Source organism: Tachysurus fulvidraco, chromosome 7 (genome assembly GCF_022655615.1).
Source record: "Tachysurus fulvidraco isolate hzauxx_2018 chromosome 7, HZAU_PFXX_2.0, whole genome shotgun sequence".
NCBI lineage: Eukaryota > Metazoa > Chordata > Actinopteri > Siluriformes > Bagridae > Tachysurus > Tachysurus fulvidraco.
In genome coordinates, this window is record NC_062524.1 from 2,988,590 (window position 1) to 3,012,649 (window position 24,060).

At 38.2% G+C, this 24,060-nt stretch overlaps 2 protein-coding genes and 1 long non-coding RNA gene across 8 annotated transcripts; 1 reads left to right on the plus strand and 2 right to left on the minus strand.

Moving 5' to 3' along the window:
• Window positions 1-564: 564 nt before the first annotated feature.
• Window positions 565-10,565, minus strand: LOC113650435. Of its 4 annotated transcripts, XM_027158796.2 has the most exons (12): window positions 9,374-9,556; window positions 9,043-9,114; window positions 8,893-8,955; window positions 5,045-5,152; window positions 4,839-4,934; window positions 4,734-4,752; window positions 4,255-4,311; window positions 3,807-3,876; window positions 3,612-3,677; window positions 2,729-2,791; window positions 2,269-2,362; window positions 565-2,134 (listed from the first exon to the last, which is right to left on the minus strand). In XM_027158796.2, exons 2-11 carry the CDS (start codon window positions 9,094-9,096, stop codon window positions 2,302-2,304), a joined length of 657 nt encoding a protein of 218 aa, XP_027014597.1. In that variant the 5' UTR covers window positions 9,097-9,114; window positions 9,374-9,556; the 3' UTR covers window positions 565-2,134; window positions 2,269-2,301. The 4 variants fall into 4 exon arrangements, with proteins under 4 accessions (XP_027014597.1, XP_047671627.1, XP_027014598.2 ...); XM_047815671.1 differs by lacking the exon at window positions 8,893-8,955; XM_027158797.2 differs by lacking the exons at window positions 8,893-8,955; window positions 9,043-9,114; window positions 9,374-9,556 and adding an exon at window positions 10,278-10,565.
• A 1,061-nt stretch (window positions 10,566-11,626) lies between these two features.
• On the plus strand, window positions 11,627-14,036 carry LOC125145085. The gene is made up of 2 exons (XR_007143401.1): window positions 11,627-12,599; window positions 12,737-14,036. It is a non-coding gene; the product is annotated as an uncharacterized LOC125145085 (long non-coding RNA).
• Window positions 14,037-14,348: 312 nt separating this feature from the next.
• On the minus strand, window positions 14,349-22,787 carry LOC113650433. 3 transcript variants are annotated; one of them, XM_027158787.2, is made up of 10 exons: window positions 22,564-22,787; window positions 20,044-20,199; window positions 19,614-19,775; window positions 19,507-19,525; window positions 16,970-17,192; window positions 16,768-16,833; window positions 15,753-15,815; window positions 15,421-15,537; window positions 15,105-15,207; window positions 14,349-14,852 (listed from the first exon to the last, which is right to left on the minus strand). In XM_027158787.2, exons 2-10 carry the CDS (start codon window positions 20,188-20,190, stop codon window positions 14,745-14,747), a joined length of 1,008 nt encoding a protein of 335 aa, XP_027014588.2. In that variant the 5' UTR covers window positions 20,191-20,199; window positions 22,564-22,787; the 3' UTR covers window positions 14,349-14,744. The 3 variants fall into 3 exon arrangements, with proteins under 3 accessions (XP_027014588.2, XP_027014590.2, XP_047671623.1); XM_027158789.2 differs by lacking the exon at window positions 22,564-22,787 and adding an exon at window positions 20,503-21,106; XM_047815667.1 differs by lacking the exons at window positions 16,768-16,833; window positions 22,564-22,787 and adding an exon at window positions 20,503-21,110.
• Between the last annotated feature and the right edge of the window lie 1,273 nt (window positions 22,788-24,060).

The following is a 24,060-nucleotide window of genomic DNA, read 5'->3' on the forward strand; positions in this document are numbered from 1 at the left end:
CAGAAATGCTCTTCATCAGTCTCCTTTGATCATTGCACACTTTCTTAAACCTGTGTAATGAATGATTGATAACAAGGACCCACATTTCTGTTCTTGAAACATGGGACAGCCTCTTAAAGTCACACATGACCACCATCCCCTTTAAATGAACTTGTACTCCTAGAGGTTCACAAGGATACTGAACGTTGGATCATTTTGCTCAGTAAACAAATGTAAAAACTGTAATTCTTCTGTGTCTTGTGTTTAACTGGGTTCTCTGTATTGAGTTTCAGATGAAGAGTTTGATCATATTTATCCAGAAATACAAACATTCTAGCAGAACTAGAAAGGGAAAAGAAAAGTGGTTGGGGTTTTATAGCTGCACTGCTATCAGAGCTGCTGTTACAGAAAATTAATCAACACCTCCTGACCAATAGATCAGAATCAGAATCAATCAGAACCAATCAGAATCCAATCACTATGGAAGATGAACACTGCACTATCATCCAGGACATGAAACATTTCATAAACATTCACAGTATCAGCTTATATCTATAAAATAAAGACAATCAAGCAGGATGGGTTTGTTTTTTTTATTTAAAAATATGATCGAAGACAAGAGTCAAGTTTGGTCATAATTAAATTAAAGTGTGGTCATAATTACATTACACACAGATGTTCACTTGCTGTTTGATGAAAGCTTAAAATTACTGATCATAATTGTGCTAAAAACATCACCACTACTCAAAGAAAATGATTCAAAAAAGAAAATCAGATTTAAAGATTATAAATTCTATTTTATTTACTGGGTTGGATTAAAACATCCCCAGCACATTAACGATACATTCAGAGATTAAACCTGCTCCTTTATTTGTAAATGAATAAATAAATCCACACATTTCTTATTGCCAGCATAAAATATTGTGAAGGAATATTAACAAAAAAAAAATCTTTAAATATAGTGTAGCCAGGTTTAATAATGAGAAACCCTATTTAGCTGTCTAACCAAGTCATGAATGGGTTAACTTTTATTTAATATTTTTGATTGACTTTTAGTGAGTAAATGGGTGAACTCTATGGGGCAGTGAGCTGACCAAATTAACTGCTAGCTAGGCTCCGTTACAGTTACGCCTCTAGTGTCATGTCTGCATGTTTCTTTTGGCGCCAGCACTCAAGCATAGGAGGCTGTGTTGTCCACTTGTGTAAAAAAGACAGCTGCGCCTGAATCTGCTGGTTGTCACGGAGCTAAAGGCAGTGAATCCCGCTAAAACGGTCAGGTTTTGGTAGAGAGTTGGAAACATTGCGCAGATATCCTTTCCACGGAGTGGTACCGATCTACATGTTCCAGACATTTGCCAGAGATTCATAGATTCCCAGTCCGGGAATTAGGAGACTTAAGACGAGTTTCCAAGATCATCATCTTCATCTACTTGGTGGTAGGACGAACACTAACACAAACTAAAAAAAGGGCCCCAACGATAGAAACTGAACTCTTGTCAACAAAAGCAAGTGGAACCAAGAACGAACTGAGCTCAAAGAAACTGAAAAAAGGGTTTTGTTTATGTGCTCACTTAAATAAAAATAAAAACTAGTTTGTTATTTTTCATAAATATGTTCCTTTTATATGTATGTACCATCCCTATGAAATTAATACAGGTTATACAAACTGTCATTCTGGTGTCTTATTCCTTTTAATTGGCATTCAATTCTAGGGCTCTTAACAATTTAATGTTTTCTGATTCTGGTCCAAATTCTAAGACTACATTAGACTACTAAACCAATGTACCTTATTACTACTATGCCATAAGGGTTACAATACGTATAATCTATTTTATATTATTCCTATTAGTAGTGAACAGGAATTATAATTTAAGTTATAGAATACAGATATTTGGTTCTGAAAATTTGAATTAAAAGTTCAAGATTAAGGGACAGTTGACCAACACTTTTGAAAATACAATTTTCACCCTTTTTTAAATATCAGTGATGTTTCTTTGTTTTATCTACTTAATCCCTGAAAAAATATTTTTAAAAAAAAGTTAATGAAAAAAAGCAGAAAAATGCAGTGATGGAAAAGACAAGTGCAGGAAGGACAGAGGCACTGAAGCTGAACCGTAATCCTCACTGACAGACAGAAAGCTCTGGAAACTCCTCCCTGATGGACAAAACAGTAAAGAAATCCAATAAATAAAGATAAGACATCTAAACTCCACACACACACACACACACACATCGCCATGAAGGTTGGATCAGAATGACTGGATGCAGTAATTTAGCTTTAGCACTTACTTGTTTTGGCTGCTTAGTAATCGAGGTCCTTCTTCACTCTCTGATGTCTGCATCACCATTCTGATTAGCACTCACAGCATGGTCATGGTTTGAGCTAACAAACAAACAAACACACAAGTAGGAATGATTTGTGACTAAATGAAGAGGTAAAAGTAAACTGTGTGGATTCTGACCAACCGAGACGCACACGCGCGCGCACAGAGACGCACACGCGCGCGCACAGAGACGCACACGCGCGCGCACAGAGACGCACACGCGCGCGCACAGAGACGCACACGCGCGCGCACAGAGACGCACACGCGCGCGCACAGAGACGCACACGCGCGCGCACAGAGACGCACACGCGCGCGCACAGAGACGCACATACAAAAAGAAAAGCCGAAATGAAATAGAGAGGTTGAGAGAGAATCTCTGGTCTGAGATTTTTAATTCAATAAGGAGTAGATGATGAAGCTCTTACTTTACAATATTCAGTGGTCGCATTTCATGGTTGCTGCCTGCTTCATTTTCCTCCAGTGGGATACTGTTAGACACACACACACACACACACACACACACACACACACACACACCATACACACCACACACACACACGCACAGAGACACACACAAACACACGCACAGAGACCCACACAAACACATGCACAGAGACAAACACACGCACCGAGACACACACAAACACGCACCGAGACACACACAAACACACGCACAGGGACACACACAAACACACATGCACAGGGACACACACAAACACACATGCACAGAGACCATTAGAAATGCAGATGGATTCACTGTGTCGAAAATTATCAGTAAAACATTTTAATAAATATGGAGTTGTGTATTTAATTATGTCCAGAAACATTTTTTCTTTTAAATAAAATACAATTTCAGCTCAATTTAAATTAAAATGTGATATATATGAAATATTGAACACTAATATCAACCCTGAGCAGAAGCACGTCAGTTGCTGTTTTTACTTCCTCTACTTTGGGACATGCTGTAGTTACAACATTAACAATCTTTGTAACAGAGCTGCAGTTGTAGCTCAGACAGAAACTTCTCAGAAAAATCTCTTTTTGTGTGTGTTAAAGGTTAAATGTAAATAAAAATATTTTTTTAATTAATTAGAAGTCCTTCACTTCATAATGTAAAGATGGTTTGTGACTTTCTAAAAAAATTATTTCAACACATACATGGAAACTGTGAGTGTGTACAAGGAATTTATTCACTTATTAGCAGCCCCCCCCATCATCAGTCAGCACATTTTGTGTGATTCTATCCTGCAATAAAGCATGTATGTGAATGCAGCTTTACTGTGAATCAGCAGTCTAAGATTTACTCACTTGTGACTTTCCGCTCTTGTAAACACACACCTACATGCTGATCTCCACCAGTCTCTACATCTCTCCCTATCAACAACCACAGTAAAAAACACAAACGTGTTAATCACCAAATAAATTCATCTCTTAACATCAGACTACAGATTTAAATATTCCATCATCTCTCATTTAGCTGTGAGGATGATGATGAAGCTTTACCTTCGTGTGAATCCAAACAGGCTTCCAATCAAAAGCAAGATCAGAAGCACAACTATGATGGTGATGAAACCTGTTATTAAAAAATAAAAAAACACATTTAAAAATAGACAAATTAAATCTCCACTAAATCCTACTTCATAAATTTCATTTCATTTCAAACACAAACTTGAGCACTGAAAGGTCTGAAATCTAATTTTCTAGAGTTTACAGTGAGCATCATTTTTGTGTGTGTGTGTGTGTGTGTGTGTGTGTGTGTGTGTGTGTGTGTGTGTGTGTGTGTGTGTGTGTAAAACGTAAGGATTTCTGAAGGACACTGCTAGGGTTTACACGTCCTATTAGTTGACAAAATGTGTTAAATAAGAACACGCCGTAAATCATAGGCTATACGACTCCATCCAGTAGAGTACATTTCTATATATTAGAAAGAAATCATTTGCAAAGTACTCACCTTTTTGTGCCCCAGAAGTTTCAAATGAACCAGGGGGTGATGTGATGCTCTTGATTACTAACACACACACACACACACACACACACACACACACACACACACACACACACACACACACACACACACACACACACACACAATAAATTTACAACTCTCGCTTTCTTTCCATCTCTTTGCCCTTCTTCAAAGTAGTGAACCTGTTTTCTCTTTGTGACTCATAAAAAAACAAAGATATTAATTTAAAAAGCCTTCTGCATGATGTCTTCTATTAAATCCGTTTTTATCCAGTTGAGACCTTTCATGCTGTTCTTAATGCCAGGTGCCCATTGCTCTAAACCCTGCTTTTAACGCTGGGTTGAGGAACGTTTCACACATGTAAAGTAGAGTTTGGGTTATCACTGCCCCACCCCACGCAAAATACATTAACCCAGGATCCTGGTAAACTCCAGTTAAACATCACACAGCAGGGAAGGACGTACCATTAAAGACATATTCCACCTGTTAAAGAAAAAAGTATCAAATCACTTAAAATAATACTAATAAAAGATGATAGAGAGTTGAAATTTATTTTAAAATGCACCTACCTGAACTCTTGGTTTAAGACAGTGTGCAACGAGGCGGATCCCAGTCTCACAGATCGCATGAGTGAGAAAGCCTCCATAGTTGAGCACGGTATTGTTCTGAATTACAAAGAACAAAAAAAAATAAAAAATTCACGGTTCACACAAAGTTCAGTCAATGTCAGAATATGTTGTCATCTACAGTGTGAAAAATCCTTCATGTTTCTCACTGGTGCTTTCCAGGCGAGTTCACAGTCATTCTGCAGTAGGGAATCTAGTATTGGTGCAGTATAGTTGTATTTACTGCCTGAGGAAAGGGCCATACAAGTCTTGTTGATCTGCAAGAACAAAACTATCTGTTATACGTCCCAGGAATTAACACCATAACATCCACATGCAAACATATTTATAAACAAGGCACGAGTCACAAACACGAAATTTTACACCAACACACATGATTTTCTGATACATAGACCCAATGAGGGTGGGCACGTTCTTAAATTGCCCAAAACATTTTTCAAGATTCCATATTTTTATTTGTCACATACCAACTTATATAGAGCATATATAACCAGCAGTGAAATGTGTTTTAGTGCATTACATTAGAATACACAAATCACATTGTGTTTCTGAACAGATCGTTTATCACAATTATCTACACCCTTTTCCTATCAAAAATAAAAACATTTAACAATGAACAAGTTTGCACCATGACATTAACTTGGTCAACAACTTTACCATTGCATTAATGACAGCAAGCAGCCCCTTTTCAATCTGTGCGAGACGAGTCTCTGTGTCTGAGTGTGAGACGCGTACACAACCTTTCTTTCATGCTGCATACATGCAGCACCGAGAAAATTTAAGACATCACAGGTGAAGGTGACTGGCCTTTTACATCATAGTATAACAAGACAGGTGAATAGCGCCGCCATCTTGGTACAGGGGACACCCTCCTCTTTAATGCATCAGCGTCAATGTAGGCAAAGGTCTAACGGAAATAAAATCACCATAAATCGTCATGAATGCCATTTTCTTGTTTTTTGTTTGGGTTCGTTCCAACAGTCAGACATGTATTTATCATTGAGTCCAGTGAAAATATAAGATTATATAATTCATATATAAAGTTCATATAATTTATTAAAATATAATGCATAGTACTAGTAGGTTTAAGTTTATTAGTTACATTCTTCTTGATACTCAACAATATCATATAAATATAATAAAAACAAAAGGCGGGGCTACTGTTAGCACAATTGATAACGTACCTTAAGTATACTAATGTTTATTACACTTTTACTTTACCGCGATATGATACATTATCAGCACACATGATAGTAGGTAGCTACATGCTAAGACTAATTTTTTTTCTGTGTTAACGATAAAATAACGTTATGTACTTTATCGATTACAACCATGGGTGTAAATTTCATTTAAGAGTAGGGGGGGACAATGAATATAAAATTTCTCATGAGCAATTTTTGAAGGGGGGACACAAATAATACAGTCTAATTGTACTTATAAAGACATGTCCCCACAGTGAAAAACTTTGCTTTTATCATTATTATTGTAACATGGAGACGCATCATTATGGTTATTTTCAAAGTTTTTCTCAGGTTCAGTGACAAAGCAGATTTTTCTTCAAAACTATTTATTGCATTGTTTGTGAAGCAAACTTACATTAATGAATGGACACTAAACAAAAGTACCAAATTTGTATTTCCTGGTATCACTGGGCCCCACAAACTCTTGGCATATGTTGTTTATGTTAAGGTTGTCGAGCTTGTCTTTGTGCACATTGCAGACTACCAGACTGTTAAGTCTGTCTTGGCCCATAGTAGCCCTTAGCCACATCTTTAGTCTCCGCAATGCACTGAAGCTCCTCTCAGCTTCACATGAAGACACTGGAACCACCAACAAAATTCTGACAAGGACCTCAACTTGGTCAAACAACCCATGCACCTCCACTGGCATTCCCCTTAGGACCTCTGCTGCCTCTCTACTGCTGCTACAGGAGAATTTCTGGTGAAAGAGAGGCAACTGTACTGCAAGAGTACCTCTGTGCAACTCGGGGTACTTATCTACTGAATCAGTTAACAATCCAGTCAAAAGCACATTCTCTAAGCTTCGCAGAGACTTGAGACTGTCTTGGTTGAAACGTTCACCAAACTGAACCTCCACACAATCCAATACTTTGAAGAACTCTGCCCTGTAATGGTCCACTGCTTTGCCAGCAAAACGCCTTGTATTTGCTGTCTCAATAGGGTCAACTAATTCGATGGAGTTTACCAATGATGTAGCTTTCTCGAACAATTCAAGGTAGCTCTTGTCATTTCTCTTTCCCTGCAGGTAGGATCGTACACAATTTACTGCATCCTGCATACCAGAGACAGTCTGGGTCTTCTTTTGCAGTGAAATGTTTAGACACTCATGTTCAACAACAGCAGAAGCAAGTGCAAGACCCAACACAGTCTTACCTTTACTAAAGTGCTCAAATAAGCCACTGGCAGTTGAAGCTGTCCTAGATGCACTTTTTGCCATCTCTTCTAGACTAACAAGGACCCGCTCATACTGCCCCAGCACAGCTATTATAGCAGAATTACGCACAGTCCACCTGGTTGGACATACAGGTTTCAGTGTAGTGATGGGTTCGTTTTCAGAGGTAACTATGCTTGCAAAGATTCTCTTAAATTTTCCTGACTGGTTGAAAAGGATGCCCAACTGATGGACCAAAGAAAGGCAGTCCCGGATCATTGGGGAGACCGAGCAGCCAGCCTGTATGATTAAATTGACACAATGTGCCCCACTATGCACATAGAGGGCTAATGGCTGCTGCTCCCTCACTACTGCCTGTGCACCACTGTACCTTCCTGCCATGATGGAGCCACCATCATAACTTTGCCCACGTAAAGCAGACATTGGCAGATTAAGCCTCAACAACACATCAGTAACCATTTTGGCAATGCCTTGGCCTGTTGTCTCTGATAAGCTGTACAACCCAATAAACTCCTCGTGTGGCATAAGGTCATGGTCCACATAGCGCAGACAGACACTTTCCTGCTCAATACCAGAAATATCCTGGGTGCCATCAACTATTACAGAAAACTGAACAAGGGCTGGAGACCTTATCTCACTTGCAATCCCTCGGATTATTGTATTGGCTATAATGTTCAGTATTTCATTCTGAGATTTAGGGCTTACATATGCAGTATCACGATCTGTTAACCATTTCAATAAAACTGGATCATCCTCTTCTGCCCTAAGTTTTATGAGCTGATACAGATTCCCACTTTCTTCAGTATGGCCTCTTAAAGATTGTCCTTGCCTTGCCACATGCCGCACGGAGCTAACAATTTTCCTCAAGCAATGTCTTGCCACCTCCTGCTGTTTATGCCATGCACTAGATAACTGGGCACTGATTGGGTTTGGCTGAGGTGCAGTGACAGTCACATAATGTTGGTGGGCTTGAGAGGTCTGGTGTGATGTAAATTTTTCGATGGCTTTCTTCCAATTTCTAAAGCCTGTACTAACGAAAGCAGTATCAGGTCTATGACCTAAAGAGGACTGGTTTGAAACACCTTTGCTGCAGTAAAAACACAAGACCCCTTTCACTGATGGACTAATGTAGCCATGGAAAGTCTTGATACCATTTCTCTTGAAATGTCAATGACTTATTTGAAAGTATTTGTTTTTCGATACACTGGGGAGGTGGCTGGTACAGCTTTGTGCAGGCACTGAGATCTAAACGAAAGACTATGCTCCCTGTGCTGGTGCTAGCAATATCATCTCTTTGTTCTGCTGTCTCCGGCTCCCTCCCTGGTTCTGAATCTGCCCCTTCCTCTACTCTCAATGTCTCAGAACAGGCTGACTCCTGAAGCAGAAAAAATGCAGGAAAAGATGTTTTCCATACTCATAATAACTAACTTGTTTACATTACACTTGATAAATTGACAGATCATACTGTAAATTGGTGAGCCTGTGATGTTCACCTGCTGAACAGCCACAACTCCAAAAACATTAAAGAAATTGTTCACCCAAAAAAACTGTCATTATCCCTTCAATAAAAGCACAACACACTTACCTGACACTGTACATCTGATTGACCCTGCTCTACCTGTCCCTCAAAAATTTCTGTCTCCTTTGCCTGTGATTGATATTGTGACATTAGTATTTTCATAAGCACCGATTCTTAAAACCAAATTGCCTTAGTATGTGAACTTTTTGTACTTACTTGGCATTTAGGTGCACTGAAAAATGATCTTATGTCCATTTTCCTTTTCTCCATTTTATCTAGTCTATTACACTGCAAGGCAAGTTTATTTATACTGTAGCACATTTCACACACAATGGTAATTCTATTGTAAACAAGCTAACGTTAACTAGATAAGTAATCGCTAATATAGCAGATTCATGGAAAATTGCGTCGGTAATCAGCATTTTTTCCGCAACTAATTTATGAATGAGTCTGCATCGACTACATTAAAGAGAATCGCTTTATTTTTAAAGTGAATAAAATCCCCGACTTAATGGAGTTGAACATTAATTGAGCCGCAGCCACACACCTGACTCGTGTGTGTAGAGTAGATGAGATGTACTGGGAAAGGAGGAATTTGGTCAAACTACTGTGAGGAATTGGAGGGGGGACTGTGTGTCAAACCACTGTGAGGAAGGGGAGGGGGAACTCAACTGTTTCTAAATGCAGTTTTTGCGTTTGTTTGTTTTTTCTACTTACACAATTATTTAGGTTTACATACATATATTTTTTCACAATCGAGAGATATTTTTTTAAATAATTTTTTTTAAACAATCCTCGGATGGGGGGACACGTCCCCCCGTCCCCCCCGGGATTTACGCCCATGATTACAACCTCCGTTTATACAGATTATACAGTGACGTCACACTCGGCGCTGTGATGGCTCTCTAGCCGGTAGAAAGGCAAACCGGTTCTTTCCGGTGGAAAAGGGTTAGTGTACAGGAGTTACATATACTCCGGGATATTAGCGCTGACTCAAGACGCGAACTGTTTAGAACGAATCAGTCCGATTTGGTCCGAACTGATTCATCCAGTTCACTAAAAAGAACCGGTTCAAAAGAACGATGATGTATGATCTACACTCTCCATCATCTAAGAGGATATGCCTTATATTACTAAAAACTTATTTGATTACTAAAAAAAATATTTGATTATCAACTTAAGAAGAAAAGTGACCAACCGGTACGAAGTGGACCTTTTATTTCAATTATTTTATTATACTGGATCTGATTCACTTGGTGATTTAAAAAAAAAAGAATAAACAACACACCGACATATTTATATGTTATTATAACTAATTAAACACAGACTAATAACTTTGATTTAAAATGTTACGCTCCATGCTATTAACAGCACACTGTATAAACATGCTCGAAAGAAGACTGTATAAAAACCCGTATCTATATGCAGTAAACATCAGCCTCAAACCTTACCACACATCTGTCCATTCCTGCAGCACCAACATTTGACTGAGCGCCGTTTTAACAGCTGAGAGAGAGAGAGAGAGAGAGAGAGAGAGAGAGAGAGAGAGAGAGAGAGAGAGAGAGAGAGAGAGAGAGAGAGAGAGAGAGAGAGAGACCCCGCCCGCGCGTCAATTGGATCCACTAGATGGCCATAGAGTGTGGAGTATGTGGGGATGTGTAGGTACTGAAGAAGAGTTGTTGTTTCCTTATGCAAGCTGAGCAGTAAATGTAGTTACAGCATGTTTCTGTCCGTTGCTTAATTCGATCGGAAAAGAAGCGGAACAGGTGTATCAGACATTTACGTTCGGAGAGGGTGAGAGAGGATTATGATCACACACACACACACACATATATATATATATACACACACACACTTACACACTAGATGTCGCCATGTATAGGGCAGTAAATTTGGAACAAATGCGTCAATTGAGCCGCCATCTTGGTACAGGGGACCCCTCCTCTTAATGCATTAGCGTCAATATAGGCAAAGAAATAAAATCACCATAAATCGTCATGAATGCGATTTTCTAGTTGTTTTTTTTTTGTTTTTTTTTGTTTTTTGGTTCGTTCCAAAGGTCTGACATGTATTTATCATTGAGAGTTAGATAGTTGAGATGCCAAAGACTGTTCAATCTTATATTTATTCCTTTCCCGCAATACTTTTGCAACATTAAGTATATAAATAAGTATGTACTAAAGTCACATAAACAAAAAAAAACAAAACAAAGTTTGACTTTAAGGTTGAACTGCCAAACTAACTGGTGACATCCTTCCAGGACTGTCAGCTGAGTTAACTTTTTAAAAAAAAAAAAAAGTGTTTAGTGTCCCTGCAACTTGTCCATGACTGACGTCTCTGTTTATCACTTGGGAATCAAACCGATTCAGATTCTGATTATTTTATTTAATGCCATGTCAGCAATCAAAAGCTATTTTCATGGCAAAAATTCAATTGCAAAAACACTTCCTTAGACTTTTGCTCTGCAGTTGCAGAGTATGAACCTTTGCGACAACTTATGAAAGGTCCAGACAACCAGTGAAATTAAGTGATGGTTGTCTATGCCATCTTGAGTCTCAACAATATCATATAAATACAATAAAAACAAAACAAAAATATAAACAGCAAGTCATATTATACATTTCTTTTAATTAACATAAGATAAAAAAAAAAAACCTTTTCAGGCATAATGTCATTAAATATGTCCTTAAGTGAAGTAGCTTGATAAAAGAGCATTCTGCTTGTGTTAAGTCCTGGACAATCTAATAAAATGTTTGACAGATAAGGGAATCTTACATAGCATACATAAAGTTGGGTCTTTTCACCTTTAAGCAAAAAAGCATGGGTCAATTTTTAATGTCCTTATTAAGAGCTTCTTAATCTACAGACATTGTCGGTTTTCCTAACTGTCAAAAATTAATGGGTAACTAGCATGGATTAGCTGCGGTCATTAACCAAGGACTAAAATAATCCAACGTAACCAGAAATATAATTTCAATATCATAAAACACATTCTCACTTGTGAAATGTAATCCCTTGCTGTCTGGTTTTTATATTTCTTTCGTCTGAACATCCAAATGCAGCACAGTAGTCCGGCATTGTCCATGCATTTGAAGTACAAGAGCACTGTACAAAGATAGGGGCGGTTTTGACATATTTTTAGGACCCCAAGGCGACATCTAGTGTATAGATATCTATGGATAATGATAACATGATCAGGAAGCTTGATGACTACATTGTACCAAAAGTTAATGTTATTCATGAGCGTGCACGATTTCACATGAGAGTTCAGAGGCCTGGGGAAATGGCTGAAGAATATATTCGCAGCCTGCATGAGCTAGCCAGTACATGTGACTTTGGGGCAACAAAGGATGAAAACATTCGCGATCGGCTTGTGATTGGGATTTTAGACAGAAAGCTGTCGGAAAAGCTTCAAATAATGCCCGATTTGACACTCAAACATGCAGTCTGAACAGGTACAAGGACACGTTGATGAACAAGCTGCGTGTGTTAGTACTCAAATCAGTGAAGTGACTGGTGCCAGAGGAAAATCGCATTACAGTGGAAGAGGTAGACAACACATAGGCTCAAAACGAAATCCGACAGAGCAGGCTACAGAATGGAGATGTGGAAGAAACGATGTGGAAGAAATCCTGGAAAAGGGGACATATGCCCAGAAAAAAGTGCTGAATGTCACAAATGCAGAAAAAGGGTCACTTTGTTGCAGTTTGAAGAACCCGAGCAGTCCGTGGTCACCAAACCACCAGAGGGCAGCAACGTCACACACTTCCTAGGTGAGTTGACACAAATTAATGATGTAACTGGAGTATGGATGGTCACACTTTCAATTCAAGGCACAGACATTGACTTTAAAATTGACACGGGCACTGACATAAGTGTACTTTCTGAGATAATGTTCTCTGTTTTAAAGTACAAGCCACAACTCAAGAATGCAAATGTGAAACTTGAGAGCCCAGGGGAACACTGCACTGCAAAGGACAGTTTAAAGCCATCACAGCCTACAGAGATAAGCAGTACAGTTTTGATGCGTTCGTCATGGATGGCCCCCACATAAACAATCTTCTTGGATGAGATGCAGCCAGTGCTATGGGCTCAGTGAAAAGGTTGGAAGAGCTTCAGCCCATTTCCTCACCTGAACTTGCTTTAGTAAAGATCAAACCTATCAAAATCTGTTTAAAAGAGAATGCAGTACCCTACAGTGTCCACCCTGCACATCGAGTGTCCATAACTTTACTTTCAAAAGTTAAAGCTGAGCTTGATAGAATGGTTAAATGTGATGTTATTCAAGAAATCACCGAACCTACTGAACGGTGCGCCCCTATGGTAGCTGTTTCAAAGAAGACAGGGCAAATTAGAATCTGTGTCGATCTAAAGCAACTAAATAAAGCTGTCAAAAGGGAGAAATTTGTGCTACCAACGATCGACGACATTCTTCCTAAGTTAGCACATGCTGAAGTTTTCTCACTCCTTGATGCTGCTAGTGGTTTCTGGCAACTGTCACTTGATATGGAATGTGCAAAACTAACATTTATTATTCCTTGAGCTCTGATTTGATAAGCTTCGAGTAATGAACCTTTTTCTGATACAGTTGGGTTGAAAGCTTCACGTCACCATCACTATTTAATAGATATTTTGGTCATTTTAAAAGGGGATTTGTAATTTTCTTATTTTGATTTCTTTTAGTTTAATCTCCATTACAGTAAAAATCAGTAAGGACAAAGATGCCTTAGTGTTTTGTTAAGGAAAAATGCAGTACTGTTTTCAGTAAAACTTCAAGCCAAGATAAAATGTACATAAATTTATTTAACAGACTGTTACAACCCAGTCTGTGGTTGGGCTGCACAGAGTTATAGCTCAGGATTCAGTGATGTGATACCTTTATAAATTACCAAAAGAAAAGACACAAAGTAGTATTTCTAGGCAATGTATTTGTATTATTTACAGATATAAATAATATTTATAGCTGACAGTACACCGGTGTCTCTTCAAGGTGGGCCCAGGCAAAAATAATAAACAAATGCCTCTTTTCCACCAAAAATAACCGGGTGCTGGTTCAGAGCTAGTGCTGGTGCAAAGTTGGTTCCACTGGCGAACCCTCTAAGAGCCGGTTTGCCTTTCCCCCAGCTAGAGAGCATCACAGAGCCGAGTGTGACGTCACTGTATACGTGTCACGTTACACAGCGACGTTAGCGCAGCAGCGGCAAACACAACAATGGCGGATGTTGCTTTACTGTTAATGCTCATGTGAACCAACATTAACACCCAAACGCGGCAAATAAAACGTGTACGTGCAGCTCCGTGTAATCTGTATAATCGGAGGTTGTAATCGATAAAGTACATAACGTTATTTTATCATTAACACAGAAAAACGTTAGCCTTAGCATGTAGCTACCTACTATTATGTGTGCTGATAAGTGATCATATTGTGGTAAAGTAAAAGTGTATTAAACATTAGTAAACTTAAGGTACATTATCAAATGCACTAACAGTAGCCCCGCCTACAGCTCCTGACGCAAGCAGTTCTTAAGTCTAGACCAGCAACGTTTTGGTACTACTTAAGAACCACTTTTCCCGGTCGAAACAGAAAGAATTGCGTCTAAATTAGGCTCTGAACCAGTACTCAAACTGCCTCGGTGGAAAAGGGGCAAAAAAGGTCTAATAGTTAGACAACTATCCTTACCTGAAAGCAAAGAAAATAAAAATACAGTGGAACTTCCCTAACTCCCTACCAAAACACACATGGGGGAAAGGAACCCACTCCCAAAGAAAAGAGGCAGCCAGACCCCTACTGCCAGTGAATCTGTGAATAATATACAGTGCTATGTGTATATACAAAATGTAACAGCAACAATTCCAAGGGTAAACCAGCTCAGAGTCAAAACCAGAACAAGAACTAACACAACAATCAACCACCACTACTAACACCCTGCTCCTTCTTCTTCCTCTTTATATAGTCGATTAGTGATGATGTCATCGATATGGGGGGCAGGATCAGGGCAGGCTGGAAACTCTGGCCTGGAATCAACCTGCACACAGACATGTACAAGAACACAATACACCATTTTTACAGGTTGTAACAGACATTTATCAAGGAAAAAACAAACAAAAAACTGGCTAACAAGTCATCTGAACAGAGGCACTAATCAGTTATGACAATAATCGACAGTGATGCCTGTAAAAATTTACTCCAAATATATACAGAGATACTGGTTTCTAGCAGTGGTGTTTATCTGCATACAGGTTAAAGGTATTTATATAAACACCAGTAAAACTCTTACACTGGACCAACGTCGATCATCTTCAGCAGTTTGATCTTCTACAGTACATTTCTTCATCCCGTCATTTTCATAGCCGTTCATGTTCACCGTAGCACAATCCGCGCTAACACACATACACACACACACACTTATTAGATTACCAAATTAAGTAGTCTTGATTTGTCACAAACATTACTGCACAGTGAAATTCTTTCTAGACATATTCCATCCTTGGGTTTGGGTCAGAATGCAGATTATCTCAGAGTATTTCAATAATCCATCACCATGAATGTTGGATCAGAACGACTGGATGCAGTAATTTAGCTTTAGCACTTACTTATTTTGGTTGCTTAGTAATCGAGGTCCTTCATCACTCTCTGATGTCTGATCTTGTATCGACATCCTCACAGCATCACCGTTCTGATCAGCACTCACAGCGTGGTCACGGTTTGGGCTAACAAACAAACAGACAAGTAGGAATGAATAGTGAAGAGTAAACAGTGTGGATTCTGACCAACCGTTTTACTGAAATTATAGACATGTTAAAATGCACAGAGACGCACGTGCACAGAAAAAAAAAGAAAAGCCCAAATGAAATACAGAGGTTGAGAGAATCTGCTCTGGTCTGAGATTTTAAATTCAATAAAGAGGAGATAATGAAGCTCTTACTTATCAATATTCAGTGGTTGCATTTCATGGTTGCTGCCTGCTTCAAGATCCTTCAGTGGGATACTGTTAGACACACACACACACACACACACACACACACACACACACAGAGAGAGACGCACGCACACAGACCATTAGAAATGCAGATGGATTCACTGTGTTGAAAATAAACTATAAATGGTTGTAATTTTAAATGGAATTTTAGAACAGAATTAATTTATTTTGAACACTTTGTAGGTCAATAAAGTGAAAATAATTCACTCTAAGTTAAAATGCCATATCAAGTTACAATACTAGTTAAACTAACATTTTACATTAGTCGTGTGGTTCCTGCCTCACAGGAAAGAGCAATGTGACATCATCTGTCTCTGTGCCATTTGTCCCATTGTTTAAGGTCCCATTTGTTCATGATTCACTTCGAGTTCTGAGTCAAGAAGGAATAACTATGACTAAACTAAAGACTAATGTTTGTGGGATTAAGGGTGGGTGAAATTCCAGGATCTGGTGTGGGACTGTTACATCCTTTCATGCTTTGATTGTTACCGGAGTGATTTGATTCTATCTGAAAGGGACTTCCCCTAAAATGTGTAGAATTACAGTGCATTACAACTTTAAGTCAGACTCGTGACTGCAGCATCTGTGCCAGTATGTTCTGACTTGAAGACTCGTGTATCTACAATAAATACTACTTCTCGAGGAAATCAAAGTCTCCTGGTCTTCTCTAGAAAAAGTTAACAGCAGCAGGAAGTACGCTGAGCTGTGATCACTAACATACAACTCTAGACAACAATAAAAACATTCGAGCAAAACGTGTCATGTGATGACCCAAAATGAACATGTTCCACTTTCTTCCTACAGTTTTTATCTATCTCACTGACATCCAGAATTTTATTTTTATTAGTAACACAAAAGGTGCTTCAGCTCCACATGTTTCTGGGAGAAATAAACAACAAAATAAAACGTGTGTGAAAGCAGCTGTAGTGTGTAAAGGTCCTGCAGTTTAAGTTTCACTCACTTGTTATTTTGTTCTTCTGTTTGTTTACAGCAGCCTCTCAATCTTCTCCAGAATCTGTTTCTCCTCCTATCACCACAAATAAAAACAAAACTATGTTAAATCACCAAATAAACCCAGCCATCTAACATTAGCATCAGACAGCAGAGTAAAGTATTACAAGTTCCCTCAGTTAGCTATAAATGAGATGCAGATTTACCCTTACCCTACAATGATGATGATGATGGTGATGATGATGGTGATGATGATGGGGAACGCGATGGCGATGGAGTTGATAGCGTTGTGGGAGCTGGTGGAGTTGATAGCGTTGTGGGAGCTGGTGGAGTTGATAGCGTTGTGGGAGCTGGTGGAGTTGATAGCGTTGTGGGAGCTGGTGGAGTTGATAGCGTTGTGGGAGCTGGTGGAGTTGATAGCGTTGTGGTCAGTGACTTAAAACAAAATGCAAAGCACAAAGACACAGTTAACACGTCAGTAACACAAAAGGTTTACAGGTTGCTAGGACTGCTGCACATTTCTCATCCTATCTGAACATCCTGTCTGTATCTGATGATGAGAAACTAGTTCAGGCATTCATGACCTCTAGACAGTGTTGTAATGTAACGGAGTACAAATACTTCGTTACCGTACTTAAGTAGAAATTTCAGGTATCTGTACTTTACTTCGCTATTTAAATTTATGTCAACTTTCTCTTTTACTCCACTACATTTCCTAGATAGAATGTGTACTTTTACTCCGTTATATTTCCGCTAAGCATCTTCGTTACTACAAAATAAAATCAGAAGAAATGTGTGTGACTGTAATAAGGGAGGTTTGGCGAATCACTGCTCCTAGATTGCATTACGCAGCTCCGCACGCTCTACTTCAGCGTAATGTTGCCAAAGGAGGCGGAAGCACAACTGAAGCCGCCATGGAAGCACCTACTGGAGGACCTCCCGTTATCATAGACCAGGGGGTGGCCAACCCCCAAGAGACCAAGAGCCACATTATTTACTGTGTTACCGCAAAGAGCCACATCATACACATGGGCACACATCATCATCACCTCTTTTTCCCTGCCATTTTGAGAACAATTTGACACAAATTGTTTACTCAAATGATTTTGCTCCTACTGGGAAACTTTGAAGTATTTTCATCCCACTCACTTTCAACACACTTTGCGCGTTTGACAAAAATACCGTATTGAACTCAAGCGAAAGGAACACGCACAATAAAAAGACACAAATACAAACTTCGATATGAATGTAAGAGCCGCATGAAACTGGGCAAAGAGCCGCATGCGGCTCGGGAGACGCGGGTTGGTCACCCCTGTCGTAGACGACTATGGCAAGCCATTTTAACATTTAATGGCTATCCGGAATTAACATTACAGATAACATATTTTCAACTAGTCACAATGACAGTTAGAGATATCTATAATTCCGATTTAGCTAGGCACGATGAAAGTTAGAGATATCTGGAATTCAGATTGGAATAGTCAGAAATGAGTTACGGATATCTGCAATGGCGTCACTGAAAACGATATTTAACTCGTCAGACATCCTTAATGACAATTGCAGTTATCTATAATTGAGTTTTGCTGAGTTGTTTTTTTTTATTTGATTACTATTACTATTCAGTCTGTAATGAGTTTATCCTATGGGTTAACAGCAATCACCGCTATAACAAGCTCCTCTCACCGATAACAAGACCCTCCTCCTACTTGCAGTGACATCATTACAGATATCTGCAACATAATTTTGTCTAGTCAAACTCTATTTCAAGATATCTGTAATTACATTTTGACTAGGAAGAATGAAAGTTAAAGATATCTCTGATTTGAGATATCTGTAATCAAAATTAATTTAAAAGATATCTATAACTTGATAACAGATATCTACAACTAAATTATGACTATCCATAATTCTGATTAGAGATATCTACAATTTAATTCTGACTAGTCAGAAGTTGTGGATATCTGAAAAGACAGTTGTAGATAGGAGGAATGCCTTAGTGGATATCTGAAATTTTCATTTTGACTAGGCAGAACTGAATTACGGATATCTATAATACATATCCAGACTAGCCATTAAATGTTAAAACGGCTTGCCATAGACGACCACCCCGGCGATAGCGGTAAACTCGGTGAACAGGATGATGAAGATAGCGTTACACACACGTGGCCGTATTTGCAAGAAATGTTTCTGTACATTGGAATGAAAGATTCTTCCTACCGGATGAAGTGCCTCTTATGCCTACTGAAAATCACTGAAATTTTACTTTTACTTCAAATACTTAAGTACATTAAATATCAGAAAATTACTTTTGATACTCAAGTACAGTAAATATAAGATACTTTAAGAGTAATATTCTAAAAGGTAACTTCCACTTCTACCAAAGTCTTTTTCTAGTACGATACTTGTACTTAAGTATTGCTTTCTAGTACTTTATACAACACTGCCTCTGGACTATTGTAACGTATTACAAGGTGGTTGTCCTGCATCTTTAATAAATAGACTACAGTTAGTCTAAAATGCAGCTGCCAGAGTTCTTACCTGGTTGAAAAAATCATATAAGCCCAATTTTATCATCGGTAGTACGTTTTTTTATTTAGCTCCTAAACTGTCGAATAGTCTTCCTGATATTGTTCAGGGCTCAGACACACTTTCCCAAATTAAATGTAGATAAAAATGCACACACAGACAGACAGTGGACGGATTCACACACACAAACACACAGAATCATGCAGACACAGATATTACATACCTTGGTAAAGGTGTTGAAACTGCAAAATATAAAGATAGTTATGATTAAATCATTCTTAAAAGAAACAGAATTTCAAACCTTATAGAAGCAGAAATAAAAATATAAACCTTTTGATTCGATCCATGACACGTTACGTTATGGCGAAGCTCGACACATTTAGTGATTGTGATGTTTTTCTCGCTCACATCAACAACCAGCGGGTGTCTGCTTTGGTTTACATGAAGTTGTCCATCTGATAAATACTCCAACTCCGATCCATCACCTGGAGCCTAATTACAGCATTCATTCATTAACAGAGTGCAGCATCGTTTCCCTTCTCACTCACTATGTATGAATAAATACATCATGCAATGTGTCTTTACTGGACCATCTGTAAATATAAATCATCTTCGCCATCTTTCAATATTTCAAGAGTTTATAAAGTAATAAACTTGTGAAGATTTATGACAAGATCAGTATTATTTGGTCACATTGGTCAGTCCTACTCAGGACTTTGCTGCACTGCTGATGAACTTGAAGGTTTTCATGTGGTCTCACCTTCCAGTACCAGGCTTTCTCACAGTCCTTGTTTTGAAGAACAGCAGGCGGTATGTTAGGGGACACTGGATAAGTGTAACCATTTTTAGAAAAATGGTCTTGACAGACAAAGTTGATGATGTAGATGCCGGTGATAATATCAGTCATGATACAAATCTGGGGGGGGGGGGGGGGGAATGTTAACGATGAGGAATAAGAGTTCAATATATGCTGTGCAGTTTATTTAACTTTAATATTAATCCTGGTTAGAAATGGAAGGTTCTAGGCTATTAGCATCGCAAGCTAATAGGCGCTAAGCAATTAGCATCACATGCTAACTGTATAAATATTATTAGCTTGCTTGAAGATGTATAAATATAAACTCGTATCTAAATTTGCTAAAGCAGCAATAGGAAGGTCCAAGAGTTCAAAAATCAGCCTCCTCTAGCGTGACATTAATTTAAAACACAACCTACTTACTGTAATCCTCGGCCGGCTTTTAGCGCGTGCTTTCTCTCTCACGTGAAACTGGGGCGTGTGCTTTGGTACCTGTTACCGTTTCCTGTTTCCTGTTACCTGTAGCCTTGGAGCCGTAAACCCTTTCATAGGAGCGCAGCGTTGACCGTGTTGGTCTGACGGTGAACTGCTTCCCCTCCCCGGTCCACAAATGTGAAATATTCGTTCTTTATAATGGCTCAAATAATAACTCCTGGTGTAATTATACTGACTTTATTCCGCTACTCTGAAGAGCAACTGCTTTGTCAAATTAATATGTTGTCTTTAACTTGATTTACTCTCCTTTTTAAAATGTAAAAGAAATTAAAAGCGTAAATATAACAACTGTTAGTCTGTCTACTCATTAACCCTCGTACAACTTATATAAAATGAATTTATAGAAAGGTTTAAGTTTCAGCGCTGTTACCGCTGTATGTCTAAAAGCTGCGCCACTAAATTTTCGGTGTGTCGGATAAACGCCATTCCCTAAATTCCAGGGGTTTCGTTACCACGACGTAAAGTGGGCGTGTTTCCGGAGGTCTTGGAAAAACGCCCTCTTTAAAAAAAAAAAAAAAAAAAAAAAAAAACTCCAGCATACTACGAAGGACAAAACTTTCTTGAAGCAGTGAAGCTTTCAACCCAATTGTATCGGAAAAAAGGTTAATTACTCGAAGCTTTTCAAATCAAAGCTCGATGAGGACCTCTGCTGGTGAAAGTGCTATCACAAAATGTTCCACAACCAAACGACGTATTCATTTAAAAAGCAAAATTAATGGATTGACAAATTAAGGATAGATTAATAAATAAATGAATCAATATATTAAATACAATAATGTACGTTCTTATTGTATTTCTACAATTTACTATTTTACTTTTAATTAAGCACAATGTACTTTGTTTAAATTTAACTTTTTGTACTATTTGTATGCAGCACAGCTGCAAATGCTTTGGTAATAGAAATGTACAGTTTTTGTCATGCCAAAAAGCACTATTAAATTGAAATTAAGAGAGAGAGAGAGAGAGAGAGAGAGAGAGAGAGAGAGAGAGAGAGAGACTTTGTTCCTATTTTGATAATAATAAAATAACAGCAGCCCTTTTAAACCACTTAATTATTTTAATAATTAAAACTGAAACAAGTGAATAAAATTAAAAGTAGGCTTTAAACTTGGCTGTTGGCTACATCTTGACCAGAGGATCTGGCTCTGTCATGCTTTGCACGAAAATGCCTCAACATGGATGATGTATTATTATTATTATTATTATTATTATTATTATTATTATTTATACTTAATATCCAATAAATATATATGACAAAATATACGACATTAAACGACATTACACTGAATCGTATAATTGGCCAATGATGAGTGAAGTTATAAATATAGGCTTCACGACAAAACCATATATATCCACCTTATTGGGCGAAATCAAATGAAAGTGTTCCCACATTTTAGAAAGCGATCTTTTTGTAACAGGCTCCATTGACAACTCGCGACAATAAGCTCTCCTAAACTCGCTATACAGTAATAGATTCCGTGTAATACTTCAATACAACACACGAGGGCGCGCCGCCGCACGTCGCGCACAATTTTAAACATTTGAATCAGATAACGAAGCAGTCACGTGTGTGTGTGTGTGTGTGTGTGTGTGTAACGAAGCTTCGGGCGTCATTGGTCACGTGATTTTGCCTGAACGAATCAAGCTTCGATAGAAAGCTTCAATGAAAATCGGTTCATTTTTTGACACACGCCTCGGAGCTTCGGTGTCATTGGTAACATCACTACAAAACAGTCATACAGGTATATTTATTTTAGAAAACAAATAAACAACGGTTATGGTTAGATTATGAAATAGGCCACGCCTACCCGATGACGCAATATCTGTTACGCTGTTCTGAAATCGCTGGAAATAAGTGCCTGATAAACAGTTGTCTGGATTAATAACCGCAATGTATTATAACAATACGTGCAGCCTTGAATTCCGCTAATAAATTACGTTTTTAGATGTTTATTTGCTCTAAAAACAGCAACACATATGATTAATTACCTTGAAGAGAGATTATCCTCCTGAATCAAACTGCGCAGCTTGTTTTTCCTCTTTAACTTTACATTTCATTTGGTTTTCCTCATCAGGTGTAGAATCCACAGAGTAACCCACTACTCTGTTATCATGTACCGACATATCCTTCATTGTTGTCGTGATTATGTCCACCATGTCAGAAACTGCCTGAAAGATGGCGTCTGACAAAAGGGTGTTACGCGCAACCGTCTGTCACGTGACGTGTTTGTGTGTGTGTGTGTGTGTGTGTGTGTGTGTGTGTGTGTGTGTGTGTGTGTGTGTGTGTGTGTGTGTGTGTGTGAGAAAGAGAGAGAGAGAGAGAGTGTGTCCGTCCCCAGCATACTTTGTATCTGTATTATTATTGTCAAATTTGTTAATTTATGCCTGTTGTTAATTCAATAAAAAATTAAATTTAAAAAAAGAGTGCGTGTGTGTAAAGAAGCATTGACTGCTTGTTTCAAACCTATACACAGCATCGCCTCGTTTAACACCAGTAAATCACGTGACGGAGGGATTTTTTTTTTTTTTGTGGAAGAAAATATGAAGTTCAGAGGAAATATGAACTGTGGAAAAATAACTGTGCATAATGTACAGAACAGCCAAACTACATTTAAATAAAATGAATAAAATAAATAAACCATAAAGCGAAGCTAATAAATAAACAAGTACAGAATAACAAAAAATAAATAAAAACAAAGTAGCGACCAAAATACATTAAAACAAACAAATAAAATTATAAGCAAAAAAGGGCAGAAACATCACGATTCTTGCATAGAAATTTGCATTTATGTATGTAGATTTAAAATGTACTGAATCCAAGTGATATTCTGACTTTTGGGAGATAGTTACAGAAGTCCCTCTAAAATGTTTTAACATCAAATCGTTCAAAAATAAAAATATTTAATTATCTAGTCTAAAGAGACAATTAGCTCATGTTTATACAACTGATCTTTAAGGGCCTTGTTCAGGAGCCCAAACGTAGCAGCTTGCTGGACCTGGGATAGAACTCACAACCTTCTGATTGGTAGATCAACACCTTAACCACACGATTATAAACGTGTATTAATAAAAATCTGTGTCAATCATAAAGCAGTCGCATTCCAATACAGTACTTTATCATTTGTTCTGATAGTATTTATTTGATTATTATTTATTCACTTCTCTTTTAAATATGATTTGTGTTCCTGTAAATCTATCAGTATGCTGTATCCCCACCGGTGCCTGAATAGAACTAGTACAGTTAGGTCTTGTGTTATTAAAGCTAATACAAAGGCTGGTATGTAACACAGAACAAAACACGTGGAGAAACAAGAAACAAATCAGAGGCAGTTTTGCTTTGCTCTCTAAGCTACTATTAAACTGGAACATAGGAGTCAGTTTAATACAAACACACAAAGACCTAGACATGTTCCACTCAGACACTAAATAAGGTGGAATCATGTAACACCAAACAACATTAAAACATCTGATACTAAACATTCTGTA

Excerpts from the sequence above, each read along its gene's own strand:
- LOC113650435 (XM_027158796.2), bottom strand. The coding sequence starts at position 9,096 with ATGGAGAAAAGGAAAATGGACATAAGATCATTTTTCAGTGCACCTAAA. Across the intron at positions 3,877-4,254 it reads AACTTCTGGGGCACAAAAAG|GTTTCATCACCATCATAGTT; the intron begins GTGAGTACTTTG and ends TTTTAATAACAG. Across the intron at positions 2,363-2,728 it reads CGACCACTGAATATTGTAAA|CTCAAACCATGACCATGCTG; the intron begins GTAAGAGCTTCA and ends TTTGTTTGTTAG.
- LOC113650433 (XM_027158787.2), bottom strand. The coding sequence starts at position 20,190 with ATGACTGATATTATCACCGGCATCTACATCATCAACTTTGTCTGTCAA. Across the intron at positions 16,834-16,969 it reads ATCATCATCATCATTGTAGG|GAGGAGAAACAGATTCTGGA; the intron begins GTAAGGGTAAAT and ends TTGTGGTGATAG. Across the intron at positions 14,853-15,104 it reads ATGATCGACGTTGGTCCAGT|GTTGATTCCAGGCCAGAGTT; the intron begins GTAAGAGTTTTA and ends GTCTGTGTGCAG.